Below are 25,228 nucleotides of genomic sequence, written 5' to 3'. Positions count from 1 at the left end.
TAAAGACTGTGTGCTTCAATACTCTCCATGAAATGGAAAAAAAAATTGGACCGAATGCCGAGTCTGTTGCTACATACTTAACGAGATTGATCGCCGGTTTATCTTTAAGGTTCTCGTCGGAGGGACCACAGCTCAACATAAGCTTCTCATAGCACGACAAGTTTCTTGGCCGTCAATCAAGGCATACCACAGCTGCTTGCCCACCATGAGCGCACCCGTAGTCCAGTCTGCGCCGGTCGAGAGCCAGAGCCAGAACCAGAGCCTCGACGAGAAGCACCCTGCCAAGTCGACGACCGAAATCAGTGCCGACAACTCTGGCCACGAATCCGACGATGACAAGACGGAACCTCAGAATGGTGTCAAAAAGATTGAGGCCATCACGTCCGCCTGGTCGTGGAGGGCTCTGATGATCACTTACGTCTTGTAAGTTGCTGCTACGTTGTGGTTTCGCGACGCAATAACGCTGATATGGTGGCAAAACTTTAGTATCTGGGTCACTTCCTACACGCATTCGATGCAACAGCAAATGAACACTGTCCTGGCGCCCTACGTGACCTCATCATTCAGCCGTCATGGTCTTACTGCCACGACGGGTATCGTTGCCTCTCTGGCCGGCGGTGTTTCCCAGCTACCCCTCGCCAAGATTCTCAACGTCTTTGGACGTATGGAGGGATACATCCTCGCGCATGTTCTGTGCTGTTTCGGTCTCATTCTCATGGCTACCTGCAGGAATGTCGAGACATACGCCGCTGCTCAGGTAAGAATACCCCTTCATCACCGCGGCCTATGTACCCTGCTCTAACTTCACCACGCAAAGGTTTTCTGGACTGTTGGAAGCGGTGGTATCGGATACATCCATACTGTTCTCATCTCAGACACAACCTCCGTCCGCAATCGAATGATCATCTACACGCTCAACTCGACAGCCTACATTGCCAACGCCTTCGCCGGTCCCATCGTTGCCCAGCTTTTCGAACAGAAGAGCAGCTTCCGCTGGGCTTTCGGAGCGTTCGCCATCATCTTCCCGGTTTTCGGACTGCTCATCACCGGCATGCTCTGGTGGAACTTGCGGAAAGCGTACAAGATTGGCAAAGGCCCCGAGCTGACGAAGAGCGGCCGTAACGTCAAGGAGTCCGTCATCTTCTACTTCAGAGAGTTCGACAGTGAGTATTTTGTAACCTTTTGACAAAGGGAATAGTGGCTGACATGCAACTAGTTGTCGGTATGCTGCTGATCATGTTCGGCTTCTCCCTGTTCCTGCTGCCATTTAGCTTGGTCCGGTATGCTGCTAAGGGCTGGACTTCCGGACACATCATTGCTATGATCATTCTCGGTATCTTTTGTCTTGTGCTCTTTGGTTTCTGGGAGAGGTTGTACGCCGAGACTCCGCTTGTACCCTGGAAGAACCTCAAGGACAGAACTATTCTGGGTTCTGCTGCTACCGCTGGTGTCATTGCTCTCAGCTTCAGGTAAGCAACCCCTTGTCCCAACTCACAGGTCTACGATCCCCTTACTGACAAATCCAAAAAGCTCGTGGGAGTCTTACTTCTCCTCTTACCTCCAAGTTGTCCACAACCAGTCCATTAGCCAAGCTGGTTTCATTGGCAACATCTACACTATTGCCTCCTGCACGTGGGGCCCAATTGTCGGACTGTAGGTACCATTGCTGTATTTCTGACAAGAACGACGCTAACATCCGCCAGTCTCATTCGACAAACCAACCACTACAAGTGGATTGCTATGGCAGCGATCCCCGTCGCTTGTCTTTCGACCGGTCTCCTCATTCACTTCCGCACGCCCGACACCTACATTGGCTACGTCATCATGTGCCAGATTCTCAAGGCCGTGTCTGCCGGAACTATCATCATCTGCGAGCAGCTCGCTGTCATGGCTGTCGTGAAGCACAACGAAATCAGTGTCATGCTGGCCCTCATCGGTCTCGCCACCTCAGTCGGTCGTTCCATTGGTCGCGCCATCTCCGGTGCCATCTGGACCAACGAATTCTTGGATTTCCTCTACAAGTACTTGCCCGAGGAGGCCAGGGGCAATGCGGTCAAGATCTACGGAGATATCAAGGTCCAGACTTCGTATCCTTGGGGCAGCCCTGTCAGATCCGGCATCATTCAGGCTTATGGAGCTGTTCAGCGCCACATGGTTATCTGCGGTGCGGCTTTCATGCCTCTGGCGTTGGCTTGTGTTCTGTTGTGGAAGAATGTCAACGTTTCCAAGGTCAACCAGACCAAGGGGCAGGTCTTTTAAGAGCTGACATGCGAATGTCCTGCTATTATGCCGTCATGACGTGAAGAGGATATTTACTCTTGACCCTTAATGTTAATAAATCACCCATTAGATGGGCAGCATGAATGCTCATTGGATAAATAATAAATTGCCCAGCCACCACTTACACGAGATCTCTTCGGGGCTTCTTTTAAATGCGATTGACGTGTTTCATCGAACCATAACGCGGTTTTACCAGTCTCCTACAATCTAATTCTACCATTGCCCCCCTTCTTCTTTCTTTTTTCTTCTGCCGCAAGCCCACCTGTTTTATGACTTGAAAACATGGAGTAACGCGATCAGAAAGGATTTATGAATAACCTCGAAAAAGTATGCTTTTACACGTAAGCCTGCCGGCTTCCCGATAACAGCACGCCCTACAGTATTTGGGGGTATCTAGAGGTCGTCTTGCTGCCTGTAGTGTTGGTGTAAGGACCGCGTACAGTTTGTAAACTAGGCGTTATTTGTGTCATTGGTCTTCACTGTGAAGACGTTGATACTTGAACTTGTTACCCGATGAAGCAGACATAGAAGTTGATGCAGGCTAAGAGAGCGGAGCAGGTGCGGCTGATACACAGGTTCCAAGCGTAGAACGGTCCCAGGAGATGTTTCGGCTCAACGTACTACTTAGTCCGCGCCAAATGTCTTCCTACATAGTTTCGAATAACTGCAGAAGGACAATGGCAAGAGTATGAGGCGAAGCAGAACCTCTCTCTTCCGCCATTAGTCCATTATTCTGATTAACATACCGTCAAAACGACAAGAGAAGCTTGAGGTGTGGTCATGATTTTCTGGCAGGTCACTCTGCATCTGAGAATTCTATGACTGTAGGCTGTGTTATCTCACACCTCGAGGAGTCTCTTTTTCGTTGTAAAAGAAAAGAAGAAAAAAAAAAAGAAAAAAGGCCTAGCTTTTTCATATTCCATTTGCTTCACCTACACAGGAGAAGCTTTCTCGCTCTCGAGATCTTTTAGTAACTGCTTCCTGCTCGCCTCTCTTGTCCGTCTTTTCATCCACCACATAGTGACAGCTGTTACAATAATCCCCAGTAAAACATACATCGCGAGAAACGGTGAAATTACTTTCTTACTATCTGGAGTATTCCAGTCGAAGAACGGCATCGAGAAGAAAGTCTTACATTTGGTTAGTCGTGTTACCATACCTTGTTACTATGAAGGACGGTGCTTACAGCAAGAAAAGTTCCAGGAAGGAACACCATTCCTAGCCACGCAATGTTTCTCATTTGGCTTCCATCCTGTTTGGTAGCGTTGGCAATACTAATAGCCACCTTAGCATCTTGCCTCGAGTAGTAGTTTGATTCCTAATTCTCACTTGTTAACTTCATACACAAATCGTTTCATCTCGCCAAGGTCTTTTTTTGCAAAAGGTAGGTATTCACCATTTGAGCAGCTAGTGCCATGCCACCCAGAAGGCTATCGCATGTCCGAACCTTGCTATCGAATTCGACAATCATCTCTCTCAGCCTTGTCTCAATTTTTTCTCCTACTTCCCGTTCCTGAGCATGACCGCAGCTAACTTGGTTTCCTTCAGCATGAGCTCTGAAAAATGTGGTGTTCAGTTCTTTGGAGTGCTCTATCATGTTCTCAAGCTGCGTTTTGAGACTTTCTAATCCGTTTTTCAATGAGCTAATATCGATCCATACCTTGGTTGATTCGCAATCATTTGCAGAAACATCGTTCGACCTAGTTTTGCCAGATTCCATGGCCTGAGATTCGCTCCTGAGTTTGTTCTTCAGGTGCAGTATTTGCCCCTGCAGCGAATTCTGCTCGAAATCTAGCAGATTGAATAGACGCTTGCGTTCCAGTTCGACAAAGATCATGGGCATTATAAGAGGGTGGATGGCCTGGCCCTTAACCCTTTTCAACCACGCTGTAGTTTGCTCAATGACCTGGTCCGCACAGCCGTACATAACGGCGTATGTAATGCACTTCTCCGCGAAGAATGTCGCAGATAAGGCAATATCGGTTGGCTTACCATGGTTAACCGGAGCCACTGTGTCAGACCTGCAATTGTATACTGTAACCGTACAATTAGCCCGCCTTTTAGACTGTCGTGTTTTTAGGAAGGCAAATTTCGCAATTCATTAACAGTAAAGGCTTAGCATTTGAATTCATACCAATTGATGGGCCTAGTGAAGGCTCGTTCTCCCATTTCACAAGCTTCTTATTGAAAACGGCCGTGGATATTCTTTTGATAATCAAAGACAGTGATCGGTGCTGAAACAGTCGCTGACTTGCTACTCTAAAGGTATCTTCCTGATAGGGTAGAACCATTGTCCCTGGTGGCTTACGAGCAAGTTCCTCAGAATCACCCAGTCTTGAGTGCATCACGAGAACTATACCAGGTTGTTCTGTGCTTGCTTGACTCTAGTACACAAAGAGAGTTAGAAATCCAATCTTGTTACAGTCCATGAATGATTCCTTACCGTTTTCAGCCATTCGACATATTCCTTTTCAGATGTATGTGTTAAAGACTCGTGCTTGAACTCTGTATGCTTTTGAGCATGATAAAGGTTAGTAAGCACACTTCTGGCATGGATCACACGACCCTAAACTCACAGGTTGCTGTCCTCTCTGGAGTCGTACTGTCTTGATCACGCAAGGCTTCTCTGGGTGGAAGCATATAAGCTTTAGATCGCTGTCGGAAAAGGTTTCCTTCTGGAACAGCCAGTCCATTGTAAAAGGATGATGCCTTAAAGCATCTATTGGCTCTTTTTAGGATTTCCAGTACTTTTATATGCAGCTCAACTTGAATGTTGGCGGTCCACTTGTGTGCACGCAATATATTGCCTCCCGGTCAGCCATTCTATGGACTGATGGAAGTTTACAAATAGGACACGTTAGCTATTTCTGCCTTCCTCTGTTTTCACTTGCTTTCAAGTTCTAGACCGCTCTGTTGCGCATGTTGAGGCGGTGCATATAATTAGCTGCAGGCCAAACCAATTGGAGCTGCATGCCCCAAGATACACTGCATCACTCCTTTTGTTGTAGAGGCATTCTATCACTGGCTATAATGGTTCATGTGACGATACATACAGATTCAAAAACGGGATAGCTAACTTCTCTGACCGCTTGTTTACAGCCTGATTGTCTACAGGCGTTAGGCTCCAGTGTTTAACTGGCATATCCTGGATAATTCATGTCTGTCTACCTTACGAGAAGCCCAAGGCTGAAAAAGCGGTACTGTTTTGCTAGGCATCACAGTCTGCCTGCCCAAGGCATCCGTAGCCTTATGAATGGCATGCCAGTCTCGATGTAGTATTATGCAGAGTGGAGGTGGAGGTGGGTTGTACAATCATACAACAGGACTATTCCAGGCCAACGCCTCACCATAAGATGAGCTGTTGACCAGCGAAATTTCAAGGCAACACGTTGTGTGGATGATGAACTTTGTTCAAGCAAAAGAGCCTCTTCCCAATCAGCCACCCCTTACCACACATAACCTTGTATAAAAAGTCCATAGTATCCGTTGCCCATGAAGCATCATGATGACAGATCTTGGTATTCCGGGCTGCTAAGCTGGATACCTGGATTCGGTAAACGCCAGAAAATGGCTTCACGCAAAGACTTCCATGCTACCGACATCATAATGCATCGGTACGGCGACACAAGCGTACTGCAAAACAGTCTCATTGGTTTTGGCTTCAGAGAGCGTGACATACGCTTAATGGTAAAACACTAATTTCAATACACCCTTTGTCTATACAATATTAAGAAAGATGTTAACAGTTTATAGGCTACCAAGGAGAACGGCTTTGAAGTGCAACTGCCGCGGAAGCTGACGCCAGTACGTTTCTGGAATACCTGCTTGATGATAACAGCTAATTAGTAATGCCTCCAGGGTGAGATGGAAGAAATACATCACGCTTTCCAAATGGCGGAAAGCCTGCGAGAAGCAGAGGACGACAACTCAGACGAGTAGCCCTTGGCTAAACGGTCACTTTGTGACAATTGACGGGATATTGCTTGTCCTCACCTGATTAACGGCTTTGAAAGGCATGATGGCCTTGTATGCAATTTTTGTAGTAGTCTGGCTTCACCAAATCTTTGTGAAATGAAAGGTACGCATATACATAGGCCAAATATGAGTGAATCTCTTCAGCCCAGATACAATGTGGATAGGGGGGCTGTCAATGAGTCTTTCCGGTGGTGTAATCGAGAATTGCTGCAGGCGTAGAACCCATAGAAGGCTGGTACAAAGTTTCTTAAAAGTCTTGAATGCCCTCAATGAGATGTTACATCTCTGGCATGGTTCATTTTTGTTTTTACATGTATGGCACGTAAACTCCTCCTTGGTCTCCCCCACTCCACCATAACCTTCTCAAAAGTGACATCAGCCATGGCACCAGCCCGGGCTTCACTGGCATCTGTTGGGTTACAGTTTCATACCCCCCACTCAGCTTCAATCCTCCCAAAAATTCACGAACATCATCTGACGAAGCCCGTTTCCTGGTGTCCACGACCAACATATTATTCTCAATAAAATCAAGAAAAGACTTCACAGTGGCAGTAGATTTCTCCTGGCTTCGTAAGCGTTTTATGTGCTGCATTCCGTCATTAGCTTGTTAGAGGGCGAGCTTAAGGTGTAAGGAGAAATTGCTGCCAATATGCCACTTACTGAGGTGACTGTAGGCTTGACTCTGGCGCTAGTTTTACCCCCCTGCTTTCCGAACCACGAGAACATCCAGTTTACATCTCGTTTCTCGAAGAATATGTCTTCCTGTATGCGGGTTTGATGGACCTTGTCGTATGTCTCTTGAGAGCGCTCCTCTTGAAACGTCTTAATATGCGGCCAGCCTAGGACTGCGCATGTGATAAATTCGAGATATAGGCATCCTAAACACCATACATCCCACTTGAGGTCTATATAATGTCCCTCAAGGTCTTGCTCGGGTGGCCGATAGGTTTTGGTGTGTGGCACTCTGCCCTTCTTGATTTGGAAGTTTCTATCAACTTCTCCGGAAAAGCCAAAGTCCGCCAATTTCAGCGTGTAAGAACTCTTCCCATCTTTGGAAGTCGCGAAGCATAATATGTTTTCTGGTTTAATATCTTGGTGTATGAAGGCGCGGCGGCTGTGTTCGGAGTTCCCTTCATGAAATGTGGACAAAGCGTCAGCGATACCATAGCATTGGTCTACCATCCAATCAAACGAAAACCAATCGTGATCTGCAAATCCGCGGTCTGTGCTTCCCTCCCACAATTGCTTGAGGTTCCCCCCGCTGGCCCATGGGAATATGAGGTACAATCTGTTTCTGTGCTCAAAAGCGGTTAGGAGGGGGGTAATTCGAGGGTGCGTAGTTCTCTGGTTCGCATCCAACTCCCTCTCGAAAGAAGTTTTAGCAGCATAGGGCCTCTTTTCCGTATCTAGGATCTTCAGGGCGAAATGATCGTTTCGGTTTCCCTGGACGGTCACAGACCACGTCTTAGCATTCATAATATGGACATAACGACGCTAGCGGAAGCCGACTTACTAAATTATGATGATCGCCATGAATCTTGATCTTTTGTACAAATGAAAATTGTCCAAGTTGCCCACACATTGTCTCCTCTTGAGTTTTGACCTCAGTCCATGGTAGACTTACAGCGTCATCAAGCACCTGATATGCCTGGGACAACGGCTCCAGCCTTTTGAAGTAAGGGGACTTCATCTGCCATTGTAAATGATAGAACAACTGTATTTCTTCTGCTTTCCAATCTTGTATGGTTCGCAAAATCGGGCACACCGGAAGGTGATGGCTGAGCCGATGTTGGTATGGCGGCTTAGGAGAAGGTAAATTGCTGTCACAACTGTGAAGCGTGTGTGGCGATTGGGTAGAGATGCTGTGGATAGCCTCAATGAGATCTTCTTTGCCCAGTAACACTAGCGACGCAAATAGTACCCTCCTCCCTGTGCATAAAGCCTCTTGACATTGGCAGGTAGCCGTCCCGGGGGGACTGATGTAGTTGGCAATTTGATTGATGCTCGCCTCGCGAGCCTCAGTTTGCGCATCATATTGAAGAATATTCCGTAGGATTCGTTTGATTGCATCATTGCCAAGTTCCGCAACTAGAGATCCTCGTGGAATGAAGCGGTTGCGGCTGTCATTGAGGTCTTCCTGGGAAGCCAGGAGAAGGATGCGTGAGACTTCATGGCGGACAGCCCCGACACGATTCTGGCATCTCAATGAACCACAATCCATTCGAAGGTAGTGCAATTAGGGGTTTTGATATCGTGGCTATCAGTTCGAATGTCAAACAACTGGCTGGTCAAACGAACCAACTAAATCCAATGAGCTACTGACTCAAAATAAGCATTAAATGCTTGAGTTAAGGGGCTTATGTGGCATGAAAGCTTTTTATCCTCGAGGGATGAAAGTTGATCGCCGCTAAAGCGAATCTACAAGTCACGACGATGGCTTGAAGTTTCAGGGCTCGCTTGCACTCATTATGAAGCCCTTGTACATCGATAATGTGCCTGGGTTGAATTAAAAAATTCCAGGCGATTTAATACATCATGTGTGTTTACCGGCAAAGCAGAGCTCTAAAACAACGGATATAGTGCATCAGTAACCCACCGACTGCGGCATGACAACAGGTACAAACAAGCCCATTGAAAGACACACTTAAATAACATGATGCTAGCTATAGAGTGAAAATTACAATACCCATCGCCTGGTTGGTTATATCCCGCACTCCATGTACCTGTTGCAATGCCGCAGTCGATAGAACAGAGTTATGCTACAGCTCCGGACTGGGAAGACATCGAGGGACGATGCCCTTGTTCTCATGGAGCAAAAGTAAAAATTCTCAGATTTCATTAATTTTAATTGACTCTCAGACACTTTTGGCATATTGGAGTTTATTTGGGATTCGAGGAGTGGCCGGGTAGCTGGTGGCTAGATATGGCTGTCACACCTCGTCAACTTCGCCTCTTGTGTCAGATAGTTGATGGAGGCTTAAAGTCTTACTAATTCCGGAATGGGCAGTTATTGGTTTCAATTTAGAATCATATCTGAGGCTAATGTGCAGGAATGCAGCGAGACGATGTCTTTGAGGCACACCATCCGGAGGAATGGTCAGGGAGCCAAATCGATGAGGGGGCTTTCGAGGGAGTCCTGCAGGCCGGTGATCACCAGCCTGATCTTGAGTCCAATGAGAATCTTAAGACTTGTCTCAAAACAAAGTATCCAATTGGAGGGAGATCTCAGTCATGGAGGGCGTTGATGGGCATGTCTGCGTTGTACTTCCCATTTTACTGGATGACGCATCCCTTCCTCTAACAAAGAATGGCAACATGGCCACTATATTGAGGGAATGTTTCGGTGTATGAGGTCAGATGGCAGCCATCTTCTGTTCGAAGCTGCGCCTCTTAGAGATACTTAACAAAGCCCTTGCGCAGCTGCTTGGCCGATTGAGCGTTTTAATTCTTGCATCAAGTAATGATGTTACAATATGCATAATAGCTAAAATGCCGTGGGATTACTTTTCCTTTTTTACACGACAGGTGTCGCCTCAACCTAACAAACACAACCATCGACGAATTGAGTCAGGACTTTGGCAACATATTGCAGGACGCTTCATCGATGAGACAAAACTGCACCAGCTCCTGAAGGAGCATTTCGGAGACAAATATCTTTTGCAGGTCTGCTTTCTCCTCAAATTGATCTGAATTCGTTAGGCGAGGAGACGAGGAATTGTTCTGACAAAGATTGTTTGGTTAGATGTCATCGAACAATTATTGGTTGTGTGCTAAGCGAAAGCTAACAGAGGAAGAAATCATGAGATGTTGCTGAGGAACAGTTCTCGCAGGGTTGAATTATTCGTGTATGAACTTTTTCACATATGTACGCGATCTCCTTTTATCTCGCGGAGGGCTGAGCTTACTGCTGTGCTTCTATTGGTTTGGAGAACGGGAATCAGACGTATCAAATTGAAATGAATTCATGGCTCGGTAGTGACCTCTGCGTCTTACACTGGCCCGAAGTCTTCTAACTGATGTTCACGGATCTGAAGAGCCACCGTAGGGTTCATTAGTGCCGTACACTCTTGACGGATCATGCTGCTGTATTCCGATTGTATCTGGTTCTGCATACAATACAATATTGGGACCCCTGATGGTAGGGGCTGCTGTTTTTCGGTCTCTATGTTGATAGGATGCTGTCTGAGGCATAAAGAACAGGAATAGTATTAGGAAGGGTGCGTGATTAAGCTGTTGCCCATGGTCACGCAGTAGATTGATGATTACAAGCATGACCGCCAATCCAACTTGGATCAAGAATAATATTTGAATCACATCATGACCTTAACCAGTTATTCGAACGCTCTAGGCTGATCGCCGAGTACTCATTAAAACTTGGGATAGTTACTTGACATTAGAACGGGCTTGGTTAACGGATGCCATGGAAGTAAATGAGCCACCGTGTGGTAATGCTGTTAGTGGATTGACATAACCGAGGGGTCTACATTCAAACCTCCTCGTGCCACAGGCGAGGATTCCTATTTTTCTCCAAAGTTCTTTTCTGTAGGTAGCAAAAAGCCGTCCTCAATGGGATACTACTGCCTTGGTGACTGTGAAAGTTGAGTATTCCCCACTTATTAGTCGATAATTAATAGAAGGATTCAGTTGGTGGGGTCTAGTGCAGCTAGCCCAGGCGACTGCGAGAATTACCCCACTTCACGAAGAAATACTACGTTGTAGTGGTGTAAGGAAGTGGGGGATACTGGACAAGGAGGGCTAAGATCAGATGATTGATAAGATAAACAGGTGGGTGTCCCCGGAGAAACATGATGAATGACGGGGATGCTAGTAAGCGCTTAACTGTATGAGGTGTCACACGCGATAATGGGCTGCTTCCAAGACTACCCCCACCATACGCATCCTGGGCAACAGCCAACGGCCGAGTTTATTGTCAAAAATTTTTTAGAGGCTTCTATTGAGTAAAAGTTATAACCTTACCTACTTAGCTTATAAGGGAAGTTAAATTTATTAGATATTATTGTAGTTGTTGCCTTCTAAATAGAGCCCTCCTAGTTGTTACGGGGCGGAATCAGGCCGCGGATTGGAACAGTATGGTATTGGTATTTAGGGACGTTGCATTGAGATTAGGGAGCATTCCACACATCACTGCCCAACCAGTGGGTCTCCGTATAAGTAAGGGATCCTAATCCATAAGGGATTGAGGAAGCCAGAGACGAATGCAGTCACCTTGGGACACCTACCTGACCTCTTCACTCTGTACCGTGCAGCCTCTGACACTAGTGGGAGGTAGTCGAGAAACGAGTGTCAAAGTCGAAAGTATTTGGCTTGCACACTTCTTGACATGGATATAAACTAGATTTATAGGTTTGGTCCCCTCAAGACATATATCCGACGTTTTTCGGGCCCCAGCTGCCTTCTATTTCAATTGAGGATAGATGACTCTAGAATGGGGGAGCCAAGCCAGAAACAACTCAACAATGCTTTTGATGCCCCAGGAATATATGGAGATTTTAGAATGAGAAACCAGCCGCGTACATTTTTCTTGATTAGAAAACATAATATAGCTGTGGTGACCGACGTCAGGCACGGGCAGCATCAACTAGAAACAAAGCGGCTTGTATTCTATGAGTGAGCGAGGTCGTCACGTGACCTCGCGGCCGAGGCGCGGCAGAGTGGGTCCAGAGGCCCAGAGCCATCACGACAATAGCTAGTTCGGCATATAGAGCCAAAGCTGAAAGAACAGGTAGACTGAATGGAGAAACACAGGGAAACTGGGGTCTCATAAATTTTTGTAACAGCTAGTGGGGCTGGTGCAGAACCTGCAACGCTACAGCTATTCGAATTCATGCTACGAGAAAAGTAGAGGCATTCGGCTCAGATGGATTCACGTGCTGATAATGACCTATGATATCAAGTTAATAGAGGAATTGATACGGCCCCACATGATTTCACCCTTAACATAGGCGCTTAAACAAACGCCACTATCTTGACCTTGGAAGGCCGGATTGCCGGTGCACGGCCGACTGTCGAGACGTAGTTCCAAAAAGCCGGAACCTTTCTCAGCAAACAAGCTCATTAGCGTGAGTTTGTTCACGCTTGTGGCGGCTTCCCTCGACTTGGCAAATTACTGTCTCAGGAGAAGCGAAATATTAATTCGATTTTCTGTGCTAATGACTGATGCACAAAACAACGGATCAGCCACAAAAAGGCTAAATTGTGTACGAATGCTTTTCTGCGTTGGAGCTACTGGATACGACTATTATAGGAGCACGTTCGTCTTGATGGGAGAAGTCATCTCATCTAAATGTGCTTGTCAATACTAAGTCTGTCAGTCAATCAGACCGTTGCTGAGTGCACGGGTGGGGATGACAAGTCTGCAGACACGACCACCGCTGACAGCTGCCACAGATCACCAAGGTATGATTTTGTGATCGTCCAACTTGCTTTCGCGTGGAAGGTGGTATAATATCGTAAAATTGGTACTCGTATGTAACATAACTAGACATGGTGAAGAGATGGCCAAAGAAGAGCGGGGTAGTCAGGCCTATCAACAAGGACAATATTCAATTGCTCAAACCCTCAGGTTAAAACAAGCCGCCCCACGGTTTGCAGCGCCTCGTGAATTACACAAACATAGTAGCCGCCAGCCACTAGCCCGATCGAGTTTCAAATAAAGGCTGGAAGCTAAAGTGAACAAGACCCTATCCAATTCCCAGAATCCCAAGTCCACTCGGCTCAATGTAGCCGTAGAGCGAGATGCGAGTAACCCCTTTCGCTGCCACAGAGCGCCGTAGTCACAGACGGCGTCAGACTGCCCATAAACTGTTAAACAATTCAACGCTAGCCAGCTTCCAAGCTTGATTCAACTCAAATTCAAGGGGAGGAATGATTTCACACCATGTACTTAGGGCCGGACACCAATGGCATTCGAGTTTCTGAGAAGTGCATAAAAAGCCAGCGAGTCCCGCTTGTTGGAGTTGACTTCATCAACAGGCACAACATCATCTTCTTCATTCGAAGTGTGTCGGAACCAAAGACTTATACGCCCAATGTTAATATACTCTTTCATCTACATACACATTCGTTTCTAAACTACCGCAGCCTGCCTCAATTTTCACCATGCGTGTCTCTGTCTTCACCGCTGCCCTTGTGGCTACCCCAGTTCTCGCCTACCCTGGAATGAGGAACACTCTTGCCGAGATCCAAGCTCGTGAGAACAAATCAAACAGTGGAAAATCGACTGAGCTTTTGGGCGACCTCGCCAGTCTAGATGACTCGAAGCTCACTTCAGTTGGGAAAAATATCAAACAGCTCCTAACTGGTTCTGGGAACGCACAGAGCGATGCTGCGTATCAGAATGATCAAAAAAGCTCGATACCTGTGCATCCTCGAGACTACAGCTACGAAGGAAGTGGGGGTGCCGGTGGCGTACCATCCGATGGTGGGAAGTCCTACAGCGGAGCCCCTCCCCCTTCTGGTGGTGGCGGTGCCACAGCGCCTGGCGGAGGGTATCCTTCAGCTCCACCAGGCAGTGGTGGTCCTCCAAGCTCAAAGGGGGACAAGCCATCATCTCCCGGCGGCACTCCTCCGGCCCCAGGAGGTGGATCTTACGGCGGCGCCCCTCCGGCTCCAGGCGCTGGGGGTCCACCAAGCTCAAAAGGGGACAAGCCATCGTCCCCCGGCGGCACTCCTCCGATCCCAGGAGGTGGATCTTACGGCGGCGCCCCTCCGGCTCCTCCGGCTCCAGGCGCCGGTGGTCCTCCAAGCTCAAAAGGGGACAAGCCATCGTCCCCCGGCGGCACTCCTCCGGCCCCAGGAGGTAGCTCATGCCCACCCAAAGACACCCCTGCTTGTGCTGCCGACACCTGTTGCATCTGGAAATACATCGCCGATGACCTCGCGACGACATTCAGGGGTGAGTCAGGACGATGCACCGACTTTGCTCGTGCTGCCATCCGTCTTGGGTTCCATGATGCTGCCGGTTGGTCGAAGGGAACTGGCAACCTTGGAGGAGCTGACGGCTCTATCATCCTCGCCCCGTCAGAAATGCAACGCGTTGAAAACAAGGGCCTGGAGGAAATCGTGGAGCAAACCAAAGCCTGGTTCAATAAGTATCAGCAATATGGCATCGGAATGGCAGACCTTATCCAATTCTCTGCCAACGTCGCGACTGTCGTTTGCCCCTTGGGCCCTCGCGTCCGTACTTTTGTTGGACGAAAGGACTCATCAGTTCCGGCGCCCCCCAACCTTCTTCCTGACGTCAACAGCCCAGCTGACGCACTAATCGAGCTTTTTGGAAACAAAACCATCAGCTCATACGGACTCATTTCGCTCATTGGGGCTCACACAACCAGTCAGCAGCGCTTTGTCGACTCAGCCCGCGCAGGAGATCCCCAGGATAGTACCCCGGGCGTTTGGGATGTCAAATTCTACTCTGAGACAATCGGAAACGCCCCGGCGCGCGTGTTCAAGTTTAATAGCGACATTGCACTTTCAAAGTATCCAAGCACCAGCGCCCAGTTCAAGGCTTTTGCTGGTCCAGGTGGGCAGTCTGCGTGGAACGACGTAAGTGATGCTATCTTTTCCCTTAGATTAACTGTGCTAAACTCTCAATAGGGTTACGCCCGTGAATACGTCCGACTTTCTCTCCTTGGCGTCTATAACATCAACGACCTAACAGAATGTACAAAGGCACTGCCTGCCCGCTGGGCTCCATCTGGCTTCACTGCTTCTGACCAGGGCAACGTCGACACGTGGCTGTCAACCAAGGGCCCCGTTCCTAAAATTCCTGACGAGATCAGAAAAGGCAAGTCCATCGGAAAGCCTCCGCCCCCTGCCGGTCCCCAAGGGCCCAATGGCAACTCTTCTCCACCATCACAGGGTTCAAAAGGGGGTAGTGGCGGTGGCAGTGGCGGTTATGGTAACTAAGGATGACTTTCTTAGCCGTCAGTTAAGTTTACTAGGCACTCTGGCATTTAAAGTCCTCAATAGGTATGTTTTTGATTACAGGATATAAATATATAATTCGAACCTGAATTTAAAGAATATCATCCCATCGCATTTAGTCTGGGGCCTTTCTTGCGACAACTACATAAAAGTAGATCAAAATATGTTTAAAATAATTGTTGATTCTTGAATGCTGTTGGCCCTCTTCAGTTTAGCAATGTGAACGTTATCTCTCAGCGTCGTTCGGGCTAAATGGTAATGATTTTCTGCCACAGTCCGCGTTACCTGCATTAGAGAAGGAGCTGATAACGGTTTCTCGGGTCTTAGTACGACAGCAGGGTTTTTTTTTTTTTGGTTTTCTTTTTTTTTTTTTTTTTTTTAAGTAACTAGCTACCCACTGGAACCCTTATAGCAGGGGCAACATGCTAGAATTCGACAAAAAGCAGCATTTTTACCTTGCATTGAATCTTATCGTTCATTCGTCTAACCAGAGATCCGGTTCTCGAGTCGCCCTTTCGTCGTCGCGATTGAGTCCCGCCATTTAGTCTAGCTTCTAAGACCCCTGCTCAAGTCCCTACCACATTCTGTGGTGGTAATTATTATTTGCTATCCGCTCCTAATATCTCGTTCCATGTACATTTCAATCGTGGCTTGGCACGATGACCGTTCAGTGAAAACCGATAGGGTGACATAAACGACACGCACGCCAACATGGTGGAATTTTGTCCGACGTCGGGAAGAAAAACGGCGACAGGATCAAATACAGACTAGATTACTTGGTTTCCAAGGACGCTAGGGAATAAAAAAAATTGTCGAGACCACCCATCACCCTAGCCAACACGGAGCAGATATGCGTGCCAAGAAACAAGCTAGGTACCACCACCCAAGTCTCCGTGCCGGAGCCATCCAACGACAGTGGGGAACAAGAGAATCTAAACCATTTAGGTGCCGACCGCCATTGGGGTGTGAATCCTTCAGAGAACCATTGGCTATTCACTTAAGAAAGACCCGGAGATTCCCTATGATGTTTTGTCCAGATGAGAGTAGTAGTACATCACAGGGTGGTATGAAAAAGCCCACTTAGCTGCCTGTTATGCCACAGGGTCAACTCGGTGTCCTCTCATGCGATGTCCATCTGATAAGTGCCTCTAAAACGACGACGCTAGCTGTCACCAGGTGGCGGACAGGGTTGCATCTAATCTAATCAATCAGTTACATTCAGAGCACTGTCCTTCCTTTCGGTGGTCAACCGCAGTATGACACCACTTAGTGGGACGACAGCTTTGCACCCAACTGCAAGGGTTTTTGGGGGCTGCCCGGCCGAACCCGGGGCTGGAATCCATATGAGGTTCCAATTGGGACATGTTAACTGCCATCGCCAAGCATCAAGAGTTTTTTTTTCTGCCGTCCCACACAACAGACCCTGTACCAGCCCATGCATGTGCATCAAGTTGTACGTACCATGGGTCCAGATCACTTTGTCCCTATAAGTTTATTAAGGACCCGTTCCTCCTGTTTCTTCGCAGCCTCTTGTCTCTTCTGGCTGCGCGAGCGTTGAATCTCTTTGATCCCCTCAATCCAATACTCTTGGAGATCCACAAAATGGCAGCCACAGAAGTCCCGCGATCCAGCGATGGTCGTCACGAGAGTCGAGACATCGAAGCCATGGAGGTGACGGATACGGTGACCCAAAATAAAGGGACCGAAATCGATGTCGCGGACTACAAGCTGGGTAACGGCGAAGATTCTCTGCCAAACCAAGAAGCCCAGCGTGGTGTTCAGAAGATTGAGGCCGTGACACTGGCCTGGTCCAAGCTATGGCTAGCCGGATTGCTTTTCAAGTACGTTTGGTCTCATTTATTGTCCCGCTTCTCGCCTTGTACTATGCATAGCCGATATCCTAACTTCTACATACAGTATCTGGATCATCTTCCTCGCCAATGGCTTCAGAATCTCAATTCTAGCCAGTTTGCTACCCTACGTGACGAGTGACTTCCAGTCCCATTCGCTGTTGACTGTCATTCAAATTGTCGCAAACGCAATGACGGCCGCTGTTTACATTCCCATGGCAAAGCTTTTGGACCTTTGGGGTCGTGCGGAAGGTCTGCTTCTCATGGTGGGCTCAGCGACTCTGGGAGTCATTCTCATGGCTTCATCCCGTAGCCTCGCCACATTTTGCGCTGCCGAGGTAAGTTCAAACCGAATCCTCTCGCGATACAGGTTCAAGCAAATTTTAACATATTGGTTTGAAATCAAGGTCTTCTACTCCATCGGTTTTGCCGGCATCATTTACACAGTGGCCGTCCTTGCTGCCGACGTGACCACCCTGAGAAATCGTGGACTCGCATTTGCGTTCACTTCGTCTCCATACATGATCACTGCTTTTGCCGGATCGAAAGCTGCCGCAGCCTATTATCAAAACGTCAGCTGGCGCTGGGGCTTTGGTAGTTTCGCCATCATTGTGCCGGGCGTGACTCTGCCTCTATTCATCATGATGAAGTTCAACCTCCGCAAGGCTGAGAAGCGAGGTATCTTTTGGAAGGAAGAAGATAGCCAAAAGACCATTTTGCAGAAGTTCCTGCACGTCCTGGTCGAATTTGATCGTATGTATACCCACGCTCCTGGTCAACGTTACGTACCTAACTGCATACTAACTCACTTTTCTACGAATAGTGCCCGGCGTTGTTCTTTTTGCTGGAGGTTTCACGGTATTCTTGCTTCCATTCACCCTTGCAACTTCTGCCCCTCAGGGCTGGAAGACCGGCTACATCATCGCCATGATCATCACCGGTTTCGTTGTGCTTGTCATCTTCGCATTGTATGAGATGTATCTGGCCCCGGTTCCATTCTTGAAACGAGAATTCCTCACAAACCGTTCTGTCATCGGCGCCTGTCTCATCGACATGACATACCAAATCTCTTACTATTGCTGGAACAGCTACTTTACATCCTTTTTGCAGGTCGTCAGCAACTTGGGAATAGCCGAAGCTGGATACGTAAACAGCACTTTCCAGGTTGTTTCTGGCGTTTTGTTGTTCATTGTTGGCTACTTGATCCGCTGGTCTGGCCGCTTCAAGTGGCTTCTTTACGTTGCTGTCCCGATCTACGTTTTCGGTCTCGGCTTGATGATCAACTTCCGCCAACCGAACCAGTACATCGGCTACATCGTCATGTGCGAAATCTTCTTCTCAATTGGCGGGTCAATCTTCATTCTCGTAATGCAGCTGTCTGTTCTGGCTGCAGTTGACCATCAGTACTTTGCTGCTGTACTGTCGGTACTCTATGTTTCTGGGTCTACCGGCGGAGCAATTGGCGCCACCATCTCAGGAACCATCTGGACCAACACTTTCCTCAAGGCTCTCCAGACCAACCTCCCGGAGCCGGCCCGGCAGAACGCTACACTTATCTACTCGAGCCTGCCTATGCAGCTCTCATACCCGGTTGGAAGCCCTGAGCGAGTGGCCATTCAGCTTTCCTATGGCTATGGCCAGACAAGAATGTTGGCTGCTGGAACTGCAATCGGCGCTATTTGCTTCGTTTGGATTCTTCTGATTAAGAATTTCGATGTCTCCAAGAAGACTTCCCAGACGAAGGGATGGGTCTTCTAAATTTGGGGTATGTGCCTTGCCTAATCATACGCCGGGTTGACTAAAAAAGGGGTGGTGCTGAGCAAAAATAAAGCAAACCAAGTTTATCATAGTTTGTTTTCAAGCATCTGTTGTCCAGCTAGCTTAATAGTAAGAATTTATAATGAGATGGAATTATGTTTTACACTTGCGGGTATGTTTATCATATCGAACAGATCTTATGATTGTGAACCATTATATGATTCGCTCCCGCATTGCCTAGGACATGGCCAAGACGAGGCTTCCCAAAATATTGAATGCCACCCGATAGGCATCGCTCCAGAGACTGTTCAACGATTGAGTCCTATATTCAGAATTGGAACGCCATTATGAGTAGATTGAAGACCTTATAATGCTGGAATCTAAGCAGATAACAGTCCTTGCCCGAGATATGACTTTCGACGCGTGTGCCAAGATTTCGTCAATCATGGTTGGTCGTGCTGTTGGTCTGTTCAAACATGCTTCGAATCCTGTTGGCTTCCTCGAATCATCTGAGTGTGGCTGACACCAAAGTACTTTTGAGCGTGACGTACTCCCACAATCCTTTGACGCCTATTTGCCCGGATCATACGGGAAAGACATCCTTGGCAGTCCAGCCAAGCCGTCTGGCACCATTGATAACTGGTACGATCATTAAATTGCCAACTTCAGGCAGACAACAACAAATCTCTTGCATTTTACCACAACCAGCTGCTTCAAAGTTGAAGCAGAGATAGAGAAAATTCCATTGCGATTCAAGTCGCTGTTGGGCTTTCGGCTCCAAATATTCATTCTTCAGATTCTTCCCTCGACTTTTTCCAGATCACAAACACCTAACCTTGGCCTTGGCTGTTGCCTAGCTTCGATAATCGAAAAATCAACATCAGCAACATACCAAAATGAGCCGAACCTCGTCAATTACAATAGATCGAATCCAATTGGAACCGGTAATATCGGCCCAGAATGAGCAAGCTTCCATCCAAGGTCGTGGATTCCGCCTTCAACCAAGCAATGCCGCAGCTTCACTGCGCACAGCGCCCCCTGATGGCCGTGAAACCGCCGAGACTGCCAGGGGTGTAGTCGAACCCCCAAAGCTCCAGACTGCGGTCTTGATGATCTCGCTTTGCGCCTGTGTCTTCGTCGCCGCTATCGACGTGACGATTATCGCTACAGCACTGCCCGCCATTGCTAGCAACTTCAAATCTGCCTCAAGCTACCAATGGGTGGGAAGCGCCTACGTTCTCGGAAGCACGGCAACCACGCCGTCCTGGGGAAGCATATCAAACATATGGGGTCGCAAGTCCATCCTGCTGTTGGCCGTCGTCGTCTTTTTCGCCGGAAGTCTGATCTGCGCCCTTGGAGATAATGTTGCTGTCTTTCTAGCCGGGCGCGCTATCCAAGGCATTGGTGGCTCTGGACTCCTTACACTAGTCAACATCACCATCAGTGATCTGTTTTCGCTTCGGGACCGAGGTCTGTATTTTGGCCTAACGTCCGTCGTCTGGGCTTTGGCGGCTGGTATTGGCCCTGTCCTTGGCGGCGTCTTTACCCAAAAGCTATCGTAAGTGAGCAATGCCTATTCGTGTATGAAGCAAATACTGATAAATTCCTTCTATTTGTGTTAGGTGGAGATGGTGTTTTTGGATCAACTGTAGGTCCAAAGGAGCTCGATATCATAGTATTCTGTATCTGACAAGGTCACAGTACCTATTTCCGCCGTCGTCATCGTTTTTCTAGTCCTTACAGCACCCCGGGACAACCCTGGAACTCCTGTCTGGGCTGGGCTTAAAGCCGTCGACTGGTCTGGTAGCCTACTTATCGTCAGCGGGACCCTAATGCTACTCATGGGCCTCAGCTTTGGCGGCGTCTCTTTCTCCTGGAGTTCTGCAACCGTCATAAATTTGATAGTATTTGGGATTTTCGCCGGCTTTCTTTTCGGGCTGAACGAGTGGAAAATGGTCAAGTATCCCGTCATGCCGCTAAGACTTTTTCACAATCGTTCGGCCATTGCCTGCTTTACGGTCTGCTTCTGCCACGGCTACATCTTGATGGGAGTCGCTTACTATCTTCCTCTCTACTTCCAAGCAGTTCTAGGCGCCGGCCCCCTGCTCTCTGGAGTGTATCTTCTGCCATTCATTCTATCAAACACAGGGCTCGCAGCTGGTACGGGCGTGTTTGTGCAAAGGACTGGCAAATACATCCCTGCGGTGTACCTTGGGCTTGTACTAATGACCCTTGGCACCGGGCTTCTCATCAACCTTGACGTGGAAACCAACTGGCCAAAGATTGTCATTTATCAGCTCCTCGTCGGTGCTGGAGTGGGCTTAAACTTTGAAGGCCCTCTACTAGCTTTGCAAGCGAGCCTTGACGCCCGAGATGTGGCTACAGCCACCGCAACAATGGGTTTCACTAGAATGCTCGCCTCGGCTATTTCAGCGATCATTGGCGGTGTTGTATTCCAGAACCAGATGATTTCGGAATCTCAAAACTTGGGACAACTCGGCGCGGATATCGCCAGCCGGCTTCAAGGCGGTGAAGCCGCTGCGAATGTTGAGATAATCCATACCCTACCACTCGATCAGCAAGCCATTGCTAAAGGAGCATTCCAACGGTCCTTGAAGATGATGTGGGTTATGGTATGTTAATTCCCAGTCAACACCTTGCCTATATTTGGTTCTCTAGTAGATTTTCTAGTTATTATTTCATTTTAATTGCCCGTTTCTTGCTAATTCCTTTCTAGTACACTGTATTCGCTGCTGTTGGTATGCTGGCGGGACCGTTTATTGCCACTCACACTCTGAGCAAAGAGCGTCAAGCTACTCAACTTGGGCTTGCCGACATATCAGCGGAAAGAGATGAGCAGCAGGCAGCAGCCTCAGAACCATCTGCCAAATGATCAAAACCCTCGAAGGGGGAAGAAAAAAGAAAGCCAACAAGATGATTGTCGGGAACAGGAAGATTCTTCCAACAAAGAAAAATCTTCCAAATTTGGCTACCCGGAGCCAAGTCACTCTCAGTGAAGAATAGATATGGGGCAAGGATTGGGTCCAGTAGCTAAAAATTGTCTTGAAAGTGATTTTCAATTGAATAACTTATTGAGTTGAGATCTAATCAGAATTGACTTTCAGTTATTCCAGACTTTCAGTGGCCGCTGATCTCAGCTGATGAAAGATCTTGGATGAAGATTCTACTCAACATTCTTAGCAATTAGGCTGGACTTGTGAACTCCAAATGGCTGACGCATGACAAGAAAAATACTCCGTTTCACAGGAATAAACCTGGTGGTTTGGCAGGCAAGTCGCGATCGAGGTGAAACGCGGGAAGGAACAGAACACAAAGCGCAGGCCTTGACTAATGTGGCACATTGAGCTTAACGTCAACTGCTCAACTTTCAGATTTTCCTTCAGAAAAAAGTGATTGGTAGGCTCGTAATTGCAAAGCTATTCATTATTTTTTGTTATTTTTTTTTCTTTTTCTCTTTGCTATTTCAGGTTGTGTTCCCGCCTTTCGATGTTCGAGGAAGCCTTACTTCATGGGCGCAGCATCCCTGCCAAACATGTCCTACTAAACTCAAGTTCAGGGAAATGTGCGACAAATACTACAATAGAAACTGAATGACAACGCTCTTTATCCGCCTTCCTCATTGGTGCCAGCTTCAGCCTCAGCCACAATACGAGTAGCTTTATGACGGGCGTAACATTGTGCCTCCTCACTCAAAAAATAGTGGGGTTGAAACCAGGTTCATCCAGTTTCTATGGTATAGTAGTTGAACCTTCATCCAGAGATCTACAGGGGAAATCCGCTCCTGATCGCCGTTGACATAATTACGGATACCAATCAGTGACCATCCGGTCCCCGTACACATGGCTTTTGTCGCTCTACTTAAACGTCGCGTTGCGCCACTGCAATCTATTCAATCTAGGTGAGCACATTCGTCAACGAAAGCATGAATCGCATCGAGAAGGCTTCTCTTTGACACTAAAAGCAGTCAATGGCGGAAGTCTTGCCTAAGCAAAGGAGACAGTGTTCTTTACAGATAGATCACCGATAGACCAAGCTAAAATGGTTGAGCCTAGTGCCGCACCTCATCAGTTGTGTTGACAGATTCTTAAAAGTACCACTCGAGAAATGAACCTTCACTATTTTCAGACCATCCCCGATCCAAAATGGAAACGCCTTCTCAGATTGGCAATCGCGATGTTTAGAGCGAGGCGCACTAAAGACTACTTCACGGTCAGCTTGTCAGGATCATGCAATGAATATCAATTCCTGCCGGGCCATGACAAGTGCTTTACGTGGATCTTGTACTCCAAAACAGTCAAGAAATTGAATAATATTCTGTTCGAGGTTTGGTTCACCATCTTGCACCTCACTGGTCCGTGATACTCTGTGCCAAGTTGAAAGTGTGGCTGAATTCCGGCGCTCAATCGATGGCGGCTCTGAACCACATACCTCCTAACTATAATTCAAAAGACAGGACTTAGATAGAATGATAGATAAAAGGTTGGGTAAAATCTGCGTTCATACTCCATCTCCTTCTTCTCCATAGAAGTAGAGTTCTGTTCTTGACAAAGCTTACAGATAAAACAATCAAAATCGTTCTTACAGATAGTTAAGCCTAATTGGCTGTTACCCCTGACGGTAGGACTATACTTTAGACGGCTGACACTCAACGGGATGGAGTAAGATGAATGCGCAGCGAAAATAAAAATAGCAATACAACAGTGTAAACTAACGCATGGCATGAAAAGTGGCTATCAATATCTACAGATATCTTGACAACCTAGCCGAAAAGTTATGCCAGCTTTGTGAGATGGACCAGTGATGATCATAACTGTGTTTGGAATTTTGGATCACCGCGCCTCTCACAAACTGTGTAAAAAAAAAACTTTACTCCGGGCATTCCGTAGTTGTTATAGCCGCCGTGCATATACTATTAAGGTACATTATGTTCGTCTTCTGATGATATGTGGGTCTACTCCAAACCCAATACTCTCTGTAGCAAGGAACATACAACAAGCGCCTTGAGCATCTAGTCAGTTGTGACGGAGAGTGAAGACTATATGTACCAGTGAAGAGGGTAATAAGTAGACAAGTCATGTCCTTAGTTTGCCCGATCTTTTGTAATGCATTCGTTCCTTTCGAGCCACATCTCTTCTTGAGCTCATGCTGCCTGTGTCCAACTTCAAGTCATTCGTTACACAGAACTCAACTTTTCATTCTTTTATATCAAAATGCATTATCAAAGTGTTGCAAGCTTGTTTTTTGTGGCTTATGCGTGTGCGAACCCCTTAAGGGTCCGAAACGACACAGCTTCGGCTCCAACAGCTAGCAGTGCTATCCCCATGCCCACTGCTCCAGCCACCAATATTCCGTACGGTGTTCCCATAAGAAGCTGCACCGTCAAAGGCACATTTGCTCTCACCTTCGACGACGGCCCGTACCAATTCACCAACCACGTTCTTGACCTTCTTGCTGAGGCAGGTGCTAAGGCTACGTTTTTTGTCAACGGCCAAAACCATGCAAATATTTATGACAACCAGGATATTGTTAAACGTATCATATCCGACGGCCACCAGCTTGCATCTCATACCTGGAGGCATCTTAATCTTACTGGACAGGATGACGATATTGTCATTCCCGAGATGACACGACTTGAGGATGCGTTGATTAAGATTGTTGGAAAGTATCCTACGTACATGCGCCCTCCCTTCTTCGAATGGACTGCGAATACGCTAGAGACTCTCAAGTCTCTTGAGTATCATGTAATTCACGCTGATGTTGACTCGATGGACTGGAATAATGCCTCTCCTGTTGGAAACATGGCAAGTGTCGATATCTTCCAGAGCGAAGTCAACGCTGGCGGTTCACTTGCCCTGGCCCATGACGTAAGGCTGTCTTCCGTTTTTGTAACAGGCTCCAGCTAACAATTCAAAAAGGTCTACGAGAATACCGCGGTGAAACTTGTTCCTGAATTTCTCCGTATCGTCAAGGAAAAGAATCTGAAACTTGTCAGTGTTGGTGAATGTCTTGGCGACCCCGAGACAAATTGGTACAAGACCAGACGAACCTTCACTCCAACCGCCACAGCTGCTTCCAATCCTGTTTCCATTACCAGTACCGCTGTTCCGACTGGCGTGACTGGTCCTGATGGCATTTGTGGAGGCGACAAGGGTTACATATGTAGCGCCGGTTATTGCTGTGGCGGTGTTGGATATTGTGGGAGAACCGAGTCGTTTTGCGGAGAAGGCTGTAATCCCCTCTTTGGTGAATGTGGTATAGTGCTATGATATAGTGATTGCTTAGCGATGTAAATACAAATGTCAACTGTTAAAAAGGTATTGCTGTACGTTTGTGTTGCTGTACATAATATCGATGCCAGTGGGGCTCTCACATAAATCCAAGCTGTATCTGAGAAAAAT

General features: G+C 47.5%; 7 protein-coding genes across 7 annotated transcripts; 5 read left to right on the top strand and 2 right to left on the bottom strand.

Moving 5' to 3' along the window:
* Nucleotides 1-205: 205 nt before the first annotated feature.
* On the top strand, nt 206-2,259 carry CTRU02_211851 (siderophore iron transporter; the record flags this gene model as incomplete). Its single annotated transcript, XM_070205729.1, has 6 exons — nt 206-423; nt 463-757; nt 818-1,163; nt 1,217-1,469; nt 1,531-1,653; nt 1,704-2,259. The coding sequence occupies 6 exons, from the start codon at nt 206-208 to the stop codon at nt 2,257-2,259; spliced, it is 1,791 nt and encodes a 596-aa protein (XP_070060542.1).
* A 953-nt stretch (nt 2,260-3,212) lies between these two features.
* On the bottom strand, nt 3,213-4,973 carry CTRU02_211850 (uncharacterized protein; the record flags this gene model as incomplete). The annotated part of the gene is made up of 7 exons (XM_070205728.1): nt 3,213-3,307; nt 3,368-3,410; nt 3,467-3,598; nt 3,677-4,314; nt 4,415-4,664; nt 4,724-4,792; nt 4,857-4,973. The coding sequence occupies 7 exons, from the start codon at nt 4,971-4,973 to the stop codon at nt 3,213-3,215; spliced, it is 1,344 nt and encodes a 447-aa protein (XP_070060541.1).
* Nucleotides 4,974-6,562: 1,589 nt separating this feature from the next.
* On the bottom strand, nt 6,563-7,945 carry CTRU02_211849 (serine/threonine protein kinase; the record flags this gene model as incomplete). Its single annotated transcript, XM_036725500.1, has 3 exons — nt 6,563-6,841; nt 6,916-7,698; nt 7,769-7,945. The coding sequence occupies 3 exons, from the start codon at nt 7,943-7,945 to the stop codon at nt 6,563-6,565; spliced, it is 1,239 nt and encodes a 412-aa protein (XP_036582705.1).
* A 5,429-nt stretch (nt 7,946-13,374) lies between these two features.
* CTRU02_211848 (ligninase h2 precursor) lies at nt 13,375-15,183 on the top strand (the record flags this gene model as incomplete). Its single annotated transcript, XM_070205727.1, has 3 exons — nt 13,375-13,891; nt 14,072-14,820; nt 14,872-15,183. 3 exons carry the CDS (start codon nt 13,375-13,377, stop codon nt 15,181-15,183), a joined length of 1,578 nt encoding a protein of 525 aa, XP_070060540.1.
* A 1,457-nt stretch (nt 15,184-16,640) lies between these two features.
* On the top strand, nt 16,641-18,809 carry CTRU02_211847 (Siderophore iron transporter mirB 6; the record flags this gene model as incomplete). The annotated part of the gene is made up of 5 exons (XM_070205726.1): nt 16,641-16,654; nt 16,728-17,042; nt 17,119-17,389; nt 17,459-17,804; nt 17,875-18,809. 5 exons carry the CDS (start codon nt 16,641-16,643, stop codon nt 18,807-18,809), a joined length of 1,881 nt encoding a protein of 626 aa, XP_070060539.1.
* Nucleotides 18,810-19,705: 896 nt separating this feature from the next.
* Nucleotides 19,706-21,702, top strand: CTRU02_211846 (efflux pump antibiotic resistance; the record flags this gene model as incomplete). Its single annotated transcript, XM_036725496.1, has 4 exons — nt 19,706-20,367; nt 20,432-20,457; nt 20,511-21,442; nt 21,547-21,702. The coding sequence occupies 4 exons, from the start codon at nt 19,706-19,708 to the stop codon at nt 21,700-21,702; spliced, it is 1,776 nt and encodes a 591-aa protein (XP_036582701.1).
* Nucleotides 21,703-24,040: 2,338 nt separating this feature from the next.
* On the top strand, nt 24,041-25,096 carry CTRU02_211845 (polysaccharide deacetylase family protein; the record flags this gene model as incomplete). The annotated part of the gene is made up of 2 exons (XM_036725495.1): nt 24,041-24,694; nt 24,746-25,096. 2 exons carry the CDS (start codon nt 24,041-24,043, stop codon nt 25,094-25,096), a joined length of 1,005 nt encoding a protein of 334 aa, XP_036582700.1.
* Between the last annotated feature and the right edge of the window lie 132 nt (nt 25,097-25,228).

Source organism: Colletotrichum truncatum, assembly GCF_014235925.2.
Source record: "Colletotrichum truncatum strain CMES1059 chromosome Unknown Contig_0008, whole genome shotgun sequence".
Taxonomy (NCBI): Eukaryota; Fungi; Ascomycota; class Sordariomycetes; order Glomerellales; family Glomerellaceae; genus Colletotrichum; species Colletotrichum truncatum.
This window is presented reverse-complemented; position numbering and strand designations above follow the sequence as displayed.